This window comes from Ursus americanus, chromosome 13 (genome assembly GCF_024610735.1).
Source record: "Ursus americanus isolate L20-20 chromosome 13, mUrsAme1.1.p, whole genome shotgun sequence".
Lineage (NCBI taxonomy): Eukaryota > Metazoa > Chordata > Mammalia > Carnivora > Ursidae > Ursus > Ursus americanus.
The window spans coordinates 20,576,550-20,596,477 of NC_142139.1; the positions used below are offsets into that span (position 1 = coordinate 20,576,550).

At 34.4% G+C, this 19,928-nt stretch overlaps 1 protein-coding gene across 1 annotated transcript; it reads left to right on the forward strand.

The window, feature by feature from the left end:
* Positions 1–90: 90 nt before the first annotated feature.
* On the forward strand, positions 91–18,368 carry PLK4 (polo like kinase 4). The gene is made up of 16 exons (XM_045799019.2): positions 91–343; positions 988–1,083; positions 1,862–1,957; positions 2,037–2,151; positions 4,779–5,805; positions 6,571–6,671; positions 9,150–9,505; positions 10,341–10,445; positions 10,819–10,921; positions 11,899–12,048; positions 12,760–12,893; positions 12,990–13,081; positions 13,230–13,374; positions 14,207–14,344; positions 17,160–17,266; positions 17,658–18,368. The coding sequence occupies exons 1-16, from the start codon at positions 314–316 to the stop codon at positions 17,758–17,760; spliced, it is 2,898 nt and encodes a 965-aa protein (XP_045654975.2). The 5' UTR covers positions 91–313; the 3' UTR covers positions 17,761–18,368.
* The last annotated feature ends 1,560 nt before the right edge of the window (positions 18,369–19,928 follow it).

Consider the following 19,928-nt stretch of genomic DNA (forward strand, 5'->3'; position numbering starts at 1 on the left):
GCCGTGAAGGAAAGCCTACCACGCATGCGCGACCAGCGCAGCCTCTCCGGAGCGACCGGTCTCTTTACGTCACCGCTAGCCTGGCTGGGACGGCAACCGGCGGGAGTTTTTCAAAATGGGAGCGCGGAGGCGCCGCCCTGGTCTCGGAAGGTACCCGGGAGGCCTTTCGGTGGCTGTGCAGCCGTCACCCGGAGCGGCGGCCTAGAGAGCCAAGCCTGATGGGCGCCAAGACCGGCTGGCTGCTTGGAGCGCTGCCTCGAAGGGACTGCGTGAAGGAAGCTAATCTGGGGAGCACAGGCCTGAGCCTGGAAATATGGCGACTTGCATCGGGGAGAAGATCGAGGTGAAAAGTCTTGGCAATCTTCTGCGGGGCAGGTTGTGGGGGGGAGGTAGTTGGAGTGGCAGGACTCGAGGAAGGGGACAGGCGAATTTAACGGCTGCGGGGCGGGCGCCTAGGTGCTTTGGGAGAGTCCTAACCGCCCTCCAGGCTGTCTAGGGCGGAGCGCCCCGCCCCTCAGGCTGGGGTGTTGGGGGACAGGTGAGTCGCTCGCGGCCCCGCCTGTCTGTCTTCAGACACCAAGGCTATCCCGCCCGGTCTCCCGCGCTAGAACAGGGCAGAGCTGCCTCCCCCTTCTCCGAGGGGATGGCGGTTACCTCCGGCGGGAGCTGAGGCGGGATTCCAGTCGTGCCCTCTGCTCCCAGGGGTTGGCTGGAGGTTGGAGCGAGGTGCTGAAGTTGCACTGAGGTTGAGGAAGCAGTTCATTAGGGTGCTATCTGAAGCCCAGCCTGGACTTTCAGGGATCCCCGCAAGGTGTCAACATGCTTTCCACCCCAGACACCTGCTGTATCGAGGTGTAATACCTGCTTGAATTTTGAATTCATATTCCCCTCTTGATCCATTTTATCATCTTTTTCCAGTCTTTTCCTGTCTGTCTGCTTTTTTACTCCTGTGAGTCATCACACGTATCTTTAATTTTAACTTTTAAGGATTTTAAAGTTGGAAATCTGCTTGGTAAAGGATCATTTGCTGGTGTCTACAGAGCTGAGTCCATTCACACTGGTTTGGAAGTTGCAATCAAAATGGTAAGAATATATTAATCAACTTTTCACCTCTCCTTTGCAAGTAATTAGAGAGGTGACTTAAGATGTAAGAAACTCCTTACCTATGAAGCTTTTTTTTTTTGATTAAGGGTGGAAGACAATAGTGCCAAGTCCAGCGGTTGACCTTGGGATGTCTTAGGAGATCCTTGACTATGCTTAAATAAGTGTTTTATCTTCATTAATGTTCAGTAGACCTAGTACTTGTTATTATGAAAACTTGCAGTAATTGGTAGAAATCAAAGAACAAATAATTTGTTTATAATAATGAGTAGGACTTGTGCCTAGTTCTATATTACACTGCAACAATCTAAAATACTATGTTTTGATTGTTAGGGGGTCAGTCTAATAGGAGTATCATAAACAAATTAAGAATCATTTATCTAAACCAGTAGGGAAAGGTAAGTTTTATTTTAAAGGTTGTCTAGCAGAAAAAGAGGAACAGGATGAAAAAAAAACAAAAAAATAAAGCTTGGCTAGACTTTTGTTGTTGTTATTATAGATATGATCATTGTGCTATTAAATTCTTTAAGTTGAGAGAGGATATTAGAATGCATTGGGTAAACTTACTTAATGTCCACTTTGCCAAGCACTCTGTTAGGTGCATGGAGAAAACAGACAACAGAGTAAATTGATCTCATAAAGAAGTAGATAAAAGGACTTAAGAATATTTTAACGCATGCTTTCCCTTCAAAGTTAACTTTTGAAAACTTCGCATTTGGAAGTTCGTCATCAATATTTAAATGTCTCATGTTATTTTTAGATAGATAAGAAAGCCATGTACAAAGCTGGAATGGTGCAGAGAGTCCAAAATGAGGTGAAAATACATTGCCAATTGAAACATCCTTCTATCTTGGAGGTAATACAAATTTTATAAAAGTGACCAAGGACATTAAATTTTTGTATATTATCATTTACTATGCCCTTTTACATTTCAGCTGTATAACTATTTTGAAGATAGCAATTATGTGTATCTAGTATTAGAAATGTGCCATAATGGAGAAATGAACAGGTATCTAAAGAACAGAATAAAACCATTCTCAGAAAACGAAGGTAGGTGACTGCTTTTTTTCTTTTTGTGTATATAAATTTTACTCTTTAAAGACTAGTTTTTGAAGAATGTGCTATTTTGTAATATTTAATAAAGCTGTTTAAATTATTACTTTGGTCTAGAATAGGAGACTCCCCCTCCCCCTCAAAATCAGAAAAGCGGTTAATTCCTGTAAATAATTTAAGCATTACAGAAGTAAAAGGAGAAATTTGTTATCCATCTTTCTTCAAAACCACATTTTAAATTAAATCATTGGTAGCAATTTAGTGTGTATCCTTTCAGGTCTAGAGATAAGCTTTTAAGAATGTTACTGATGTCTATAAAGTAGTTCCTAAGTCAAACACAAATAACTATTTAAGTCATTTATTGTAGAAAATGTCAAACATACAAGTAGAAGGAGTAGTATAATGAGCCTTCAGCTTCTAAAGCTATCAGTTCATGATCAAATATTTCATTTGTACCCTTCTTATTCCCCCAGTTTTCCAGAGTATTTTGAAGCTGATGGTAGACAACTTTGTATCTATAAATATTTTGGTATATAACTTTAAAAAATAAGAACTTAAAAAAATAATAATAATAATAACCACAAAGTCATTATCACACCCAGTAATTCCCTAGTATCAAATGCATAGTCAGTTTCAACTTCCGTAGTTTCTTATAAATAACTTTTTACAGTTCAGATCAGTATCAAATAAGGTCCATGAGTCATCACACAAATGATTGTTTTCTGGTTATCTTCCCCTAGTAACTGAGATTGCAGGTAAGCTATCAAGTGTGGTCGCTGTTAGACTTTTTATACATTTAAGTCTATATAATCCATTTGAAAAACAAGTTGGTCATATGTATTGAGTTATGCAAATGTTCATATTCTTTGACTCAAAAGGTAGTAATACAAGTTGAAAAATGTCTGTACACACATTAATGATGACTATTCATTTTTTGTAATACTGTGTAATAGTAAGCCTTCTTAAATAAAATCTACAAAAGCTATAAAGGAAAAGTATTATCAATTTGACTTAATTAAAATTAAGAACATGTATGACAAAAGATTAAGTCAAATTTAAAATACAAAGAAAGGAAGTAAATATTTGTAAAATATATGACTGGCAAATTAATATTAAATTAACATTAAATTAATATTAAAAAATATAAGGGATGCCTTAAAAAAAGGGTAATCCAGTAGAAAAATGGGTAGGGGATATAAGGAGACTTCACAAAAATAAAAGCACAAATGGCCAAAAAATAAATGAAAAGATGCTCCAACTCTATAGCAATCGTAAGAGCGCCAACTAAAGTAGCAGAGTACCATTTTTTACTCAGTGCATTGAGACCACCCAGTGTTAACAAGGATGTGCATGAAAATACAGCCTTTCGGAGGGCTATTTGGCAAGTATTAAAATACTAAATTTTATCCTTCAACCCAGTGATTCTACTTCTTGAATTTAACATAGAGAACCACCCCATACGTATGCATAAGAAAACAAGTAGGTACAAAATGTTTATTCCTATATTTTTTGTAATCTTGAAATATCAGAAATGACCACATATTCATCAATAACAATTAAATAAAATGAACATTTATGGGGGACCTGGATGACGCACTCAGTTAAGCCTCCAACTTGTGGTTTCAGCTCAGGTTGTGATCTCAGGGTCGTAAGATTAAGCCCCCACACCAGGCTCCATCCTCAGCATGGAGTCTGAGATTCTTTCTGCCCCTCCTGCTTGTGCTCTCTCTGTCTCTCTGTCTTTCTTTAAAATAAATAAATCTTTTTTTTTAAGGATTAGCACATCTTTTCTTAGAGATTTATTTATTTTAGAGAGAAAGAGAGGGAGGGAGAGAGGCAGAGGGAGAGAGAATCTTAAGCAGACTCCCTGCTGAGCACAGAGCCCAGCCTGGGGCTCCATCTCCTGACCCTGAGATCATGACTTGAGCCAAAATGAAGAGTCAGAGGCTTAATGACTGTGCCACCCAGGCACCTCTAAAATAAACAGATATATCTTTAAACAGAAAAAAATATATGTGTACCGACATGGAAATATTTAAAAAAATACTGTGAAGTGGGGGAAAAAGTAATGAAACTGTATTTTTTACACCTTCTTTATATTTTAAAGCATGTATTACATTGTATTTCTATAGACTTAAATGTACATAAGCACAAAAGTATAAAACAATATATATACACTATTAGTAGTGGTTATTTTTGGTGAGGGTTTGGGAGGACATCAGAGAAACTAGCTTTCTTTTTTCTTTTTTACAATTAGAATGTATTTACAAATTGTGCAATTATAAGTATTTTTTCTCAATTGCTATGGACTTCTGGGGACTCTAGTTACTCTAGTCTCTCCCAAAGTGCTAATATAATTAAGCTTTCTTTAACTATATAGAAAACTCATCAGTTGGAAAGGACAAAGATTAGAAAGAGTGCCCAGTTGTCTTAAAGGAACTTAAAGAGTATTATGAAATTATCATAATAGTATTTTGGTTGGTAAAAACTAAGCTGCAAGCTCGTGTTCTAACGTAATACTGTGGCACATGTACTTGGGTTTCTAAAAACTGAATTCTAAGATTCTAAATACTGAATCTGTCAGATTTTCTAAATTGTAAATTTTATTTTTTGCATTCCAACAGCTCGACACTTTATGCACCAGATCATCACAGGAATGTTGTATCTCCATTCTCATGGTATATTACACCGGGACCTCACACTTTCTAACCTCTTACTTACCCGTAATATGAACATCAAGATTGCTGATTTTGGACTGGCAACTCAATTGAAAATGCCACATGAGAAGCACTATACATTATGTGGAACTCCTAATTACATTTCACCAGAAATTGCAACTCGAAGTGCACATGGACTTGAATCTGATGTTTGGTCCTTGGGCTGTATGTTTTATACGTTGCTTATTGGGAGACCACCTTTTGACACTGACACAGTCAAGAACACATTAAATAAAGTAGTACTGGCAGATTATGAAATGCCAACTTTTTTGACAAGAGAGGCCAAGGACCTTATTCACCAGTTACTTCGGAGAAATCCAGCAGATCGTTTAAGTCTGTCTTCAGTATTAGACCATCCTTTTATGTCCCGAAATTCTTCAACAAGAAGTAAAGATTTAGGAACTGTAGAAGATTCAATTGACAGTGGACATGCCACAATTTCTACTGCAATTACGGCTTCTTCTAGTACCAGTGTAAGTGGTAGTTTCTTTGACAGAAGAAGACTTTTGATTGGTCAGCCACTCCCAAATAAAGTGACTATATTTCCAAAGAATAAAAATTCAAGTGATTTTTCTTCTTCAGGAGATGGAAGCAGTCTTTATACTCAGTGGGGAAATCAAGAACAAGAAACCAGTAATAGTGGAAGGGGAAGAGTGACCCAGGATACAGAAGAAAGGCCACATTCTCGATACCTACGTAGAGCCCATTCCTCTGATAGATCTGGCACTTCTAATAGTCAGTCTCGACCAAGAACACATACAATGGAACGATGTCACTCAGCAGAAATGCTTTCAAAATCCAAAAGATCAGGAGTAGATGAAAATGAAGAAAGATACTCACCTACAAACAGCAATGTCAATATTTTTCATTTCTTTAAAGAAAAGACATCCAATAGTTCTGGATCTTTTGAAAGACCTGATAATGATCAACCACGGTAAGAAGAATTCTATCAAAAGCATTTTCTTTTTCTGTAAATGTTACATTAGCACAATTATGAAGCTGCATCTAACTAAGGAGGGTTAATTTTTTCTAATGTTGTCAGACCTTCCTGGGGTACTTTTTAGCTATGATTGCTATTTCTTATTAGAAAGAGAATCAGAATGATGATTTTTAATTGTAGTTAAAAAACTTTCATAATGAGTATATGTGCTCATGAATGTGTTTAATACTTGAGAGTTTTGTTTCATTTTTTATTTTATAGGAAGCAGATCTCCAGTGCAAAGTGTCATATTAAACGTATCTGATCCCTAAAGTACTCTGATAGTAATTGTTCTCTCTCTTTCTCTATCCCTCTCTCTTCCTCTCTCTCTCTCTCTCACACACACACAAACACACACACACACAAGATGAGCCAGTGATGAGTAATCATATTGTTGACTGCTTCTCACATGAAGGCTAATTTTTTAATGACTGTAGTGTTTATTTTTTCCTTTTTCTGATCTTTGATTGTTATGCTTAAATTACAAGAAGGCAGTAGCCATATAGAAACATTGTCACGGTACCATGGGCATTTTGGTCTGGACGTTTAGCTTCTTAGAGACAATTTAATTATGCAAATATTGGTTTCTATAGTTACTCTAAAATTTCTAGGTATTCAGATCACAAGATAACTAACTACCTTTTTAAATATTTTTATCTTCATAAGTTATTACCTAATAATTTTTTTATTAGTTCATCAGAATTTTTTTTCTCTGTTTAGCTCCAATCGTCTTTGTCCAGGAAAAACTCCTTTTCCATTTCCAGACCAGACATCACAGACTGAAATGGTACAACAGTGGTTTGAGAATCTGCAAATAAAGGGTGAGTTTTCTGTTTGGATTTTCTTAAGAAAATAATACATTTTTAAAAAACAAAAATAGATTTTTAATAAATTATATTACAATAACAATAATAATAACTTCACTCATTTTGAGTATTTGCTGTATCAGCTACTGTCCTTAATGCTTACAAATTTTAACTTATTAAATTCTCACACACAAAAAATACGAAGATAGGGGTGCCTGGGTTGCTCAGTCGATTAAGCATCTGCCTGTGGCTCAGGTCATGCATGATCTCCAGGTACTGGGATGGAGCTCCATGTCGGGCTTCCTGCTCAGCGGGGAGTCTGCTTCTCCCTCTCTCTCTCTCTCCTCTGCCCCTCCCCACTGCTTTTCTCTCTCTCAAATAAATAAAATCTTTTAAAAAGATATAAAGATAATATCATTAGCCCTATCTTACACATGAGGAATTGTGTTGCACAGAGCTTAATTTGCCAAGCTACACTGCCTATAAGCAGAGAAGCCGGGATTCCAACACAAGCAGTCTGGCTCATAGACTTACTCTTTATCTCTCTGTTCTTGCAGCCTGTCTGTAAGAAGCACCTACTATCAGTGCCTATAAAATAGTAAAAAAATGGTTGACCTTATTTTTAAGTAGAAGCTGATGTGGATATCATGGTTTACCAGTGGGACCGTCATACACTAAAGTACACAGCTACTAAAACCTGAATGGGTTTTTTTGTTTTGTTTGTTTGTTTTTTTTTTTGCGAGCCCTAGGCCCAACATGGGCTTGAACTCACAAACTTGAGATCAAGAGTTACATACCTGGGGCGCCTGGATGGCTGTCGGTTAAGCGTCTGCCTTTGGCTCAGGTCATGATCCCAGAGTCCCAGGATCTGGCCCACGTCGGGTTCCCTGCTCAGAGAGCCTACCTCTCTCTCTCCCTCTGCCCCTCCACCTCCCCCTGCTTATGCTCTTTCTCTCTCTCTCTCTCAAATAAATAAAATCTTTTAAAAAACAAACAAAAATTTACATACTCTACTGACTGAGCCAGCTAGACGCCCCAAACCTTAACATTTTTAAACAGCTGTCATCCCAGTCATTATTTTAGATTCAGAGTTTGAAAGTTCAACATTTCTTATTAATGAGCATGACCGACTCACAGAAGGTGGGTTGGAAATAACCATGGAAAAAAAGGGAGAATAAAAAAGAAAACATATGGGGAGGAGGAGATCATTTCTTACTAAGTATTATATTACTTCAGACAAGGGGTACAGAATATGACTATAATTTAAGCAGAGTTGTTATGTTACCTCAAGCGTCTGTTCTTTTTTTCTTTTTAAAAAATATATTATTTTCTAGAGCCCAAAAGGGAATTAATCTTTTTATGTGTACTTGTGGGTGATGATAAGTCAAGTTTATGGTTTTTAAACTATAAAATTGCCATGTACTTAATCTTGCATTTAACCTTCTGTTGTGTTTATAGATTCTTTTATTTGGTAATGTGGATATATATCTGAGATGGAGAAATAAGCTTGTTTATAATCTAGTAGTGCTGCTGCAATTTTAAAGTGTATTATTTCATACAAAATATTTCTATCATAATGGGAGTAGGAGGAAGGAAAGTATACTAACAAGTCATTTAGAGAAAAAAATACAATATATATTTTTAGAGTTTAACATTTGAAAAATTGCCTTATAGAGATCTATATAGTCTAATCATTTTAGGGGCTTTAAAAAAATAATGTTCCCACTGAACACTAAAACCATAAAAAAATACAAATGGGTAAAATTCAACAAGAACTCTTAAAAAATGTGGTGCAAATACACTTGTAATATTAAATATTAATAATATTAAAACTTTCATATATTGTTTTTGCTTTTAGTTGCATATTCTATAAGTAAAGATGGTCAGACAGTCCTCAGCTTTAAAGAGGATAAATTTACATATTATGTAGAATGATTACCTGGAAACTCCTCAAATCTGTACTTGGTGGAGCGCTGGCAGTTATTTGTTTTAGAATTAGTAAGTGACCGTAGATTTTGCCTTGATTGAAAAACAAATTTCATATTAATACCTTTTCTTTCATAGTTTTAGGAGTATAAAGGTATATCTTTGCAATCTGGATTAAAATGTTTTTTAAAATCATTCTTGGGGTGCCTGAATGGCTCAGTCGGTTAAACGTCTGCCTTCTGCTCAGGTCATGGTCCCAGGGTCCTGGGAACGAGCCCCATGTTGGGCTCCCTGCTCAGTGGGGAGTCTGCTTCTCCCTCTTTCTTTGCCTCCTCCCACCTATTTATGCTCATGCTCTGTCTCTCTCTCTCTCTCAAATAAAATCTTTAAAGTCATTCTTGTATTATGTCATGTCTTAAAACTGCTTATTTGTTAGAAATATTTTAAGCATTTTTTTAACTAGATTTCTTTTGTACCTCAAAACAAAATTATACTAGCATGACATTGTGTTCTGTAGACTTTTTTTTTCATTTTTCACTAAATTGCTTCATTCTGTGTATATTGCAGCTCATTTAAGAGAAAATACTGAATACAACAGCATTAACCCAAACGGAGATTTCCAAGGCCATCCAGATTTGCAGGACACATCAAGAAATGCTTGGACCAAAAAGAGCCCTGATGCTTCTGATAACGTGCATTCTGCCAAGCAGCTGAATACCATGAAATACATGACTGCATTTCAAAGTAGACCTGAGATAATTCAACAAGAATCTATTTTTGGCTCAGATCCTCTTTCTGAACAAAACAAGACTAGGGGTATGGAGCCACCATTGGGTTATCAGAAACATACATTACGAGGCATTACATCTCCTTTGACTGCTTACAGGTTAAAACCGATTAGACAGAAAACCAAAAAGGCTGTGGTATGTCTATTATTTTTCTAAATTACTATGTGATATTTTCCTTGAGTATGTGGTTTCTTATGTCGAATATGTTTCTTTTGGTTCCTATAATTTTGATATTTACATGATAAACTCTAAAAGAAAAGAGACTGGGAGTTTATGGAAAAATAGCTCGTGTTTTCTTCTGGCTACTTTCAGAATGGTGAAGTGATACTGATAAGTTTTGAATTTTAAATTATTGATAATGAGAAACATTTAAAAATAACAGTGGCTAAATACTGTGTTAAATATTATTTTATTCATAATTCCAGTTACTAAATTAACACTTAATACTGCTTTTTGCTTTTGTCTTAATTGTTTCTGTATTTAATCTAGTCTCATATCAAAAAGGTAAACTAAAAATTCAATTTTTTTAACATCTGAAACTATTTAAAGAAAAGGAGTATACACAAAATCAAGTTTAGAGTTTAAATTGATGTATGAATTGGGAATAGCGATTTTTATTTTTTAATTCCATCTTCCTCCTGTTTGTACCTCGTTTTCTATTTCACCCAGTCTTACCTTTGTTTGGCTTGCTATTGTGTTTTCAAAGTCCTTATTCTCCACTCCCACCTTCTGCTTTCATTCTGCTCACTGGTTATCATTTCACACTTAATTATGCCTTCTTACCTTTACTCCTTATGTTTCACAATTGTGCTCAGATACACCTCTGGTATAGACTGCTGCAGAGAAGCAGCCATTTGATTTTGACTTGAATTTTTGTTTCTGCTATGGTTAAGTACTTTTAAGTATTATATGTGTCAGCTATTATAGTAAACAAGAGAGTTGTTACTAAAGTTAGTTTCTTGTTTTTTAGGTTAGCATACTTGATTCCGAGGAGGTGTGTGTGGAACTTCTAAAGGAGCATGCATCTCAAGAATATGTGAAAGAAGTTCTTCAAATATCTAGTGACGGAAATATGGTAATGTGGCTTTACTTTATTTTGCAACTTTAAATCATCATTAAGCATTTGGCATTCCAATTCATTCTACAAGGATATCGTTAAAATAGTTAAAAATTGGTTTTCTTAATGTGATGATATCTCTGAAAGTCAAAAACTAAAATAGAATACTACATGTATTTAATTAGTTTTTAAAATAATTATAACTTGTAGCAAAATCTAAACTTTAAGCTTAAGTTTGAAAAGCAAAATAATTTCTTCTAGAAAATGTTTAGTATTTTCAATAAAATAATATTTAATTTTACATGTAAGCTCTTTTCATAATTTTATTAACAAAATATAGCACTCTAACTTAATGGCATATAATTAGAATTCTTAAAACACTTTTTGGCAGATCACTGTTTACTATCCTAATGATGGAAGAGGTTTTCCTCTTGCTGATAGACCACCACCCCCTACAGACAACATCAGTAGGTACAGCTTTGACAATTTACCAGGTATGTAAATTTACCAGAGAATAAATTTAGATAATGGATGTATATATACGTAAATTCCATAAGTGTGGATATCATAGATTGTAAATGTCTTGCTTCAGCCAGGCTATAGCTCATCTTCTCATCCTTTATATATGGTGAGATGTGGTGTACCTTACTAATCCAGTGATTAGTCATATTCTGTGTTATCACGTATTGAAGTAGACACTATGGAATATTAGTCATATATCACACAAATATAATATGTACACTTGTTTAGTTACTAATTTGTCTAGAATTTTGTTTAAAATTCAACACAAAGTATCTAATTTTTGACTTTTGAAACCATTATGCTCCATAAATGATCATCTATTATTATGTCTAACCAAATTTGACTCCTTGTTCAGCTTCTGGATATTATGGGTGGGGATTAAATATTGAATAGTAAAACTTCACTGAAGTGACTTTTAGAATCAAACAAGAAAACTTATCTAATCTAACCCTATTAGAAATGAAAGCAGATAGACAAGATTAAATACTGTAAGTGACTGTAGTTACAGGGAATTGTAAAAACTGACTTGAATATTAGGACCACAAAACTCTGTGCTTTACTAACATTAAAAAAAAACTACATCTTTTCCTGATAGTCTGATTCTGATATCTCAGGTAGAAATTTTTTCATTTAAATTATTAAAACTTTTCTGGAATCATTACTTATAATAAGGAGTCAGTGATTTGAAGAAAGATTTTTTAAATAGTCATGGTACTACTCATCAGATTTTGTTATATACTTCTTGGGAATTGTATTATACTGTCTTTAGTTTTCATTAAGATAATAGACTTGCATGACTTAAATATCTTTATTTTGGTAATAAGGTTTCTAACCTATCAACTTGAATTTTTGAGGAAGAGTAGAGATCAGTGTTAAACTTGCGGAATTTATATGTCAAATCAACACTTTCTTTCCTACTACTAGGTAATTTTTTTCTTTTCTTCTCCAGAGAAGTACTGGCGAAAATATCAATATGCTTCCAGATTTGTACAGCTTGTAAGATCTAAATCACCCAAAATAACTTATTTTACAAGATATGCTAAATGTATTTTGATGGAGAATTCCCCTGATGCTGATTTTGAGGTTTGGTTTTATGATGGTAAGTACCATTTAAAAATGGTAATTTTTTTCCCTTTAGTTTATAATTTAGTAGTTTTTTTTTTTAATTCAGCACCACAAGTTTATAAGCTATATATTCATACAAATTAATTACACAGCACAGTGTCCTATATGTTAAATACGTTAACCAAATTTATTTATATATACTTCCGTGTAAACAGCTTATTCTCCAATATGTATATTAGACCTCTTACTCTGTGTAGCTCAGATTTAACAATATTCAGGTTGATAGTACAGAATCACCTGAAATAAATACCCTATTTCTTACTAGAAACTCAAATGGGCATATACCAAATGATAGTTACAAATGTGGTAAAAAGATAGGGTTGAACTAGAGAATATTATTTTCTAAATCTATTCTATGAAGATGATTTACTTTTTAATCCGTAAAACTCTCTTTAAGGGACACCTAGCACATACACTCACACGGTACACATATAATTATAGCTATCCTTCAATTATGTTTTTGTTTGAGATCAGTGATTTTTTTTAAGTACCATAGAAGTATCAGACCTAAGGCAGATATATGCAGAAAAAAAAATGGATGGCTTTTATTTATTGAATACATACAGAGCCTCATTAATGGTCAGCAAGAAACTATACCTTGATATTTATGCACAAGTATAATGAGTATAAACACAGGAATATTTAAAGAAATGATAAAAGAATAGTTTTCTTCTTATTCTTTAAGGAGCAAAGATACACAAAACTGAAGATTTAATTCAGGTGATTGAAAAGACTGGAAAATCTTATACCTTAAAATGTGAAAGTGAAATTAATAGCTTGAAAGGGGAAATAAAAATGTATATGGACCATGCAAATGAGGTATGTACCTAGTCGTGGTAGGTTTTTCATACCAATTAATAGTGATTCCAAATGACAGGTGAAATAATGACAGAAAGCTCTGTTCTTTTGAAATAGGGCCATCGTATTTGCTTAGGCCTGGAATCCATAATTTCAGAAGAGGAGAAGAAAAGTGGAAGTGCCCCCTTTTTCCCAATAATTGTAGGAAGGTAAATGTTTGAAAATTTTAAAAATATGGCTAAAATGTATCGGAAATGTTAAAAAAAATAGTTTGGTGTTTACATTATGGACACTTTTTAGTTTTCTGTAATTTGAAAGCTTTAAGGGAATATATTTGGACATTTCTTTCTGCTTCAGAAAACCTGGTAATACTAGTTCACCTAAGGCCTTATCACCTCCTACTTCTGTGGATCCAAACTACCTGATGAGTGATAGAGCATCTTTGAATAAAATGATAAATAGTGCTGCTTCTCCAAAACCGGCACCAATACTTAATCCTTCTGTAAGTAAATATATGTCACTTCTATACTTTAAACTCTTCAGTGATTGCCTCATGCCCCTCATATAAAATTTGAATTCCTTACTATGGCCTTACTATCACCTGTCTACTTCTCCCCCACCTGCTTTACCCTCTACTGTCTGTGCGTTCTTTTAGTTCTTCAAGTAAGTCAAACTTTCAGGACCTTTTCACATGCTCTTCACTTAACCTGGAACTTTTCTCCAACCTCTTAATGGTAATTCTTTCTCATCCTTCAGGTTTCAGTTTAAATGTTAGCCCTGTGAGGCCTAACCTGACCCCTCTGGGAAAAAGCTAAATATATTATTATATGTATCATTTTATTTTTACTAGTAAGAATATCTTTGACTGCCTTAGTATCCATGATAGGTCATTGGTTACATAAACTTACTAAATTTTTATTCCATGAACTGTCATGCCTATAACTACTACATAGCATTATAGAAAAATGCAAGCATTAAAGAAATAGATCTGTGTGTATATACTCACACACATGTACATAGATACTATAATTGCAGTTATGAAAAATTATGCCTTGGGGGAAAAAAAGACAAAAGAAATCTACCTAAATGAAAGCAGCAACTGTGTGATTTTTCTTCTGTATTTCTCTAATTTTCCATAATGTGGTTATATATTTGCGGGTTTTTTGTTAATACTTTAAATCTGAAGTTTATTATGTGGTTATATTTTAATTTTTTAACTTTGTTATTAAAAAATTATTTTAAGCTAATGAAAATCTAGTCATTTTTCAGTTTTGTTGAAGTTGGCTTATAAAAATGCTAAGGAATAGTATCTTCTTGTCTTTTACTGTTTGTAGATGGTTACAAATGAAGGACGTGGCTTTACGGCTGCAGCTTCTGGAACAAACCTCTCTTCTAGTCTAAAAGATTGTCTTCCTAAATCAGCACAACTTTTGAAATCTGTTTTTGTGAAAAATGTTGGTTGGGCTACACAGGTGAGAAGTTTTTATAGTAAAGTGAATTTTCTTAGTATGAATTTCTTTAGTTTTCATAGTAATTAGACAATTATCAAAAAAATAAATTATTTTAAAGATTTCTCTTTGCAAGAAAGTTTTTACACCTTTTTTTACATTGGTTATATTAAAATTTTAGACATTTTTTATTTGTATACACTTGGAGAACTCTAGGTATTGTTAATAGATTGGCAAGGTGTAAGTGATTTGTTTTTGTCATTTGTTTTTAAAGTTTTAAAAACAAGTGTTTTCAATGTGAGAGGAGAAGCACTTATTGAAACAAAAGCGTGAGAGTGTGAGGCTTTTTTCAAAATAAATCAGTCCCTGAGCATTTGGCCAGCATTCGTCAGATTGTTTTTCATCCTGCACCCCATAATGAAAAAATTGTTAACATGTCGCAGCCAACATACATCATTACCTATTTATAAATTCTGTGCAAATACTGTTGTACTCATTATGTATTTTTATAAAACATAAACAAAAATTGAAATAAAAAGAGGATGAGATATAAATAAATAAAAAAATAAAAACAAGTGTTTTAATGCAAATGTCCACTGATAGATGGATAAAGAAGATGTATGTGTAGGGGCACTTGGCTTCCTTAGTCCCTAGAGCATGTGACTCGATCTCAGACCTGTGAGTTCAAGCCCCATGTTGGGCATGGAGCCTATTTAAAATTAATTAATTAATAAATATACATACATAACTTACATTTTAAAAAAGTATGTGTATATAGACGATGGAATATCACTCAGCCATCAAAAAATCTTGCCATTTGTGACAACGTGGATGGCACTAGAGAGTATTATGCTAACTGAAATAAGTCAGAGAAAAACAAATATATGATTTCACTTACATGTGGAAGGAAAAAAACAAAACAGAAAACAGAAACTCATAAATACAGAGAACAAACGGGTCATTGCCAGAGGGGAGGAGGATTGGCAAACTAGGTGAAGGGGACTAAGAGGTACACACTTCCAGTTGTCAAATAAGTCACAGAAATGAAAAGTACAGCATAGGGAATATTGTCAATAATACTGTAATAATGTTGTGACAGATGGGAAACAAATAGAATTGTTGAATCACTATGTTGTATACCCGAAACTAACATAACATTGTATGTCAGCTATACTTCAATTTAAAAAATAAATTAAGAAAAACAGAGGGGTGCCTGGATGGCTTAGTCAGTTAAGTGTCTGCCTTTGGCTCAGGTCATGATCTCAGGGTCCTGGGATAGAGCCCTGCTGTGGGCTCCACACTCAGTAGGGAGTCTGCTTCTCCCCCTGCCCCTCCTCCTACTCTTGCCCTTCCCCCTGCGTGTGCACGCACTCTTCTCTCTCTCTCAAATAAATGAATAAAATCTTTAAAAAAACCAGTAGACATGTCATGATAATGGCTACTTTTTGGGAATTGAGAATGATGTTCATGACATTTAAGTTTTACAAACTATTTGTAATCTATTACTAGCGTAACTTTCATTCGGCTGAAAAGGCTTTTTGCATTTAAATATTAAGTCCACATTGAGTTCAAACTTACAGAATTATATGTAGGTGTGAGCCTATATGTATAATTTATCTGAAAGCTTGAAGATTGGAGACTTGAGCATAGTACATGTAATTTTTACTTGCCAGTGAAGAAAAATGCCATCTTCCTACCTTTATGGGGGCAGGAAATAAATGAAGGGAACTCAGCATTTGTTGAGTACCTGCTATGTGGTACCATGTTTTTCACATATTTTGTTTTGTTATTCTCCAAAATAAAACCTAGTAAAGTTGGCGTTACCTCCTTTCATAGATAGTAAAATTATGGCTTATAATTGTTGATTGACTTGTAGAGTCCTACTCAGTAGTTGGCAGAGTCTGGTTGTAAACCCAGGTCTGTTTGATTCCAGTATACATGTCTTCTCTTGGCTGTCTGGAGTGCTACATTGTATATTAGTGACTATATCAAATACCAGTGACTAAAGGAATAATTGCAAAGGCTAAGGTGTAATGTTCTCAGGCAGAAGAGAAATTCTGTGTCCCAAGAACAAAGAATAGAGGAAAATCCTAATTTAAAAAAATGTTACTTTTGTTATTTCCTAAGTCTCTTCTTCATTAGAAATGCTATTGGAGTCGGGAGGAGGACCCAAAACTACTCAGACATCGTAGTAGAAATGAATGGGAAACAGGATTCATTTAGAATAATTTTAATATTTTAATGCTGTAGCTATTAAAGGAATAATCTGAAAAGATGTGAATATTCTCAGTGCTACTACCATCAAAGCCCCATATTTGTAGTTTTCTGAGAGGGTGTTTTTTTTATTTTTATTTATTTTTTTTAAGATTTTATTTATTCATTTGAGAGAGAGACAGCCAGCGAGAGAGGGAACACAAGCAGGGGGAGTGGGAGAGGAAGAAGCAGGCTCCCAGCGGAGGAGCCTGATGCGGGGCTCGATCCCCGAATGCTGGGATCACGCCCCGAGCCGAAGGCAGACACTTAACGGCTGAGCCACCCAGGTGCCCCATTAGATTTACTTTATTTAAGAGAGCGTGTGCTTGCGAGCACAAGCAGTTGGGGGGCAGAGGGAGGCAAGCAGATTCCCTGCTGTGGGGAGCCCTACATGGGGCTTGATCCTAGGACCCTGAGATGATGACCCAAGCTGAAATCAAGAGTCAGATGCTTAACTGAGGGAGCCACCCAAGAGCTCCGAGCATTGTTTTTTTAACTATGTGAAAAACCTGTTAAACATGAGTACCTTTTAAGAACTTTAAATCGTGTACTGTATAGTAATCTTGCACACTTATTATTTTTCTAGTTAACTAGTGGAGCTGTGTGGGTTCAATTCAATGATGGGTCCCAGTTGGTCGTGCAGGCAGGAGTGTCTTCTATCAGTTATACATCACCAAATGGTCAAACAACTAGGTAAGTTCTTAAAATAATGGTTGAAATTTAGCCCTTTGCTATATAATTTTGTTTTCTCTATATGTTTAAATAAATGATTTAATAAGGTATGTTTTTTAGATTAGGGCCTTCAGTTTAATGAAGAATCCAGTTTTCAAGTCAGCTCAAGTTTTTTACTTAATTTTCTTTTTATTATTTAAATACATTTAGAAAGTGGCCTGTTTTAAAAGGAAACAAACTGGATATGCTTAACTTGATTTAGGTATCTACTTAAATAATTTTGCATAATTTTTCTGAGGTGCCTCTTTCATTGAAGAATTACTGAAAAATAGAATATGCCTTTTGGTGCTCTCATACAAACCAATTAATTAAGTTATGTTTTTGTCTTTTTTTTTTCTTTTGCTTCACTTAGGTATGGAGAAAATGAAAAATTACCAGATTACATCAAACAGAAATTACAGTGTCTTTCGTCCATCCTTTTGATGTTTTCTAATCCAGCTCCTAGTTTTGAATAATTAAAGCTCCTTTTAGATACATAAGTCTAATAAATAACTTTGTTGGCTTTCAAGTAAAGTGACTTTTTTAATTTAATATAACTTCCTCAGAAAGCCTTTCTATAAAAGACAATTTTAATCTGTACCATAATGGATGTATTCTAATGTGAGAACCAAGCAGAATGAAACTTCTAAAATGTACTGGTCATAGATTAAAATAGTACACTGGACTTTGCTCTTAGAACATATACCCCCAAACTTTGTGTTCATATATTTGTATTGAACAGCCTTTTAAAAGCAAAAATATAAGCGGTGTGTGGCATATTTATGCTTTTTTTTTATTGTTTTCCCTACTTCTCAGACATGTTGAGAATCATGGAAAAAATATGCTGGAGTTTTTGAGGTTTTGACCATGTAAATAATGTGTATTTATGTTGTAAGTAACATATGTAAACATGTATATTTGTTTTATATTTATTTTTGTAGCACCAGTTTCTAATGAAACATTTCTGAAAATGCATTTTATAAAAAAATAAATACAGAGATAAGTTGCTTTATCTTTTGATTTATTTAATTAAATACTTATTTTAAAGTAAGTTACTAGTAAGCTCATTTTTAAATTATGTTGCCTGTTTAGGAGCCAGTTAAATTTTTAAAATAAATCTTGCAAATGGTAAATACATAGTTTCTCTTCCTTTATTTGAAAATATCTATATATTTTAATGATAAACATTTTAACACTGTAGAACTTAATGCAATAGTTAAGATGAAGAAAAAGAATATTTGATAGTGGGACAGCCATTACCTTTTACTCAAGGTAAAATGGGAATGAAATAAAACTATAAATATGATAAAGACTTTTTAACCTAATATTTCCTGCTGTTTTTTACAATTAGAAATATTTGAACTAATTCCATTTAGTAGACAGGAATGCCTAATGCCACAATTACTCAACATTGTTTTGGACGTTTTTGCCTAAGGCAGTGAGAAGAAAAATAATTTGCAACATAAATTGCAGAGTTAATAAGAAAAAGACAACCTGATAGAAATACGGACAAAAGATATGAGCAGATAAATTCACAAAGACAGAAATATATATAGTGAATCAAAAGGTAATAAACGCTCACCACATTTATAGTTGGAGAAATGTAAAATTAAAATCGTTTCCTTTTATCAAAGAGATTGGTAAAAAATAATAGTGCTTGCTAAGAGGAACAGGGCATTCTCAGGTGTTGATTAATTAGTGTAAAAGTAATTTGGCAATATCTATTAGAATTAACCCATTTTAGTACATTGGTAATCCAATTTTCAGGGGAAAAATTATGTAAGCTCTTCTCTTAGGGAAAAAATATGAGAAATAAGAGTTTCCCTCTAAAAATGGAAGTAGTTAAGGAGTTTCTAGCTTAATTTTGAAGGCTAAATACATTTTGCTTTGACAGTCTTTAGGTGTATTTTTTGTCTTCTCTTTCAGTCTTCAGGGGCCTCTGTTTCAGGTACTTCTCCTATACATATCATATAGCTGAATTTTGTCTTTTAATCCAATCTGATCATCTCTGTAGTCTACTGTGTTCACATTTATTATCATTTCTGATATGTTTACTGTTTGTCCTTACAGTTCTCCTGTATTTATGTCTACCAGTTTCTTTTGTGCTTGTATCTACATACTTTTTTGCTTTTTTTTCCTTTCCTGCCTTCTTCGAAGTTGAATTTCCTTTAATCTCTTTTATGCTTTGTACTGATTTTCTTTGAGAAGATACAGCAATGGTTTATACTGCTTTTTAAATTCTGCATAGTATTTTTTCAGAATTCTTTATTTAAATTCAATTTAGTTAACATATACTGTATTATTAGTTACTGGGGTAAAATTTACTGACTCATCAGTTGCATATAACACCTAGTGCTCGTGGCATCAAGTGCCTTCCTTAATGCCCATCACCCAGTTACCCCTTCCCCCCACCCACTTTCCATCCAGCAACCCTCAGTTTCTTTCCTAGAGTTCAGCATCTCTTATGGTTTGTCTCCCTCTCTATTTTCATCTTATTTTACTTTTCCTTCCCTTCCCCTATGTTCATCTGTTTTGTTTATTAAATTCCACATATGACTGAAATCATATGGTATTTGTCTTTCTCTGACTGATTTATTTCACTTAGCTTAATACCTGCTAGTTCCATCCACATCGTTGCAAATGG

Excerpts from the sequence above, each read along its gene's own strand:
- PLK4 (XM_045799019.2), top strand. The coding sequence starts at position 314 with ATGGCGACTTGCATCGGGGAGAAGATCGAG. Across the intron at positions 6,672-9,149 it reads TGAGAATCTGCAAATAAAGG|CTCATTTAAGAGAAAATACT; the intron begins GTGAGTTTTCTG and ends TGTATATTGCAG. Across the intron at positions 13,375-14,206 it reads CACCAATACTTAATCCTTCT|ATGGTTACAAATGAAGGACG; the intron begins GTAAGTAAATAT and ends TACTGTTTGTAG.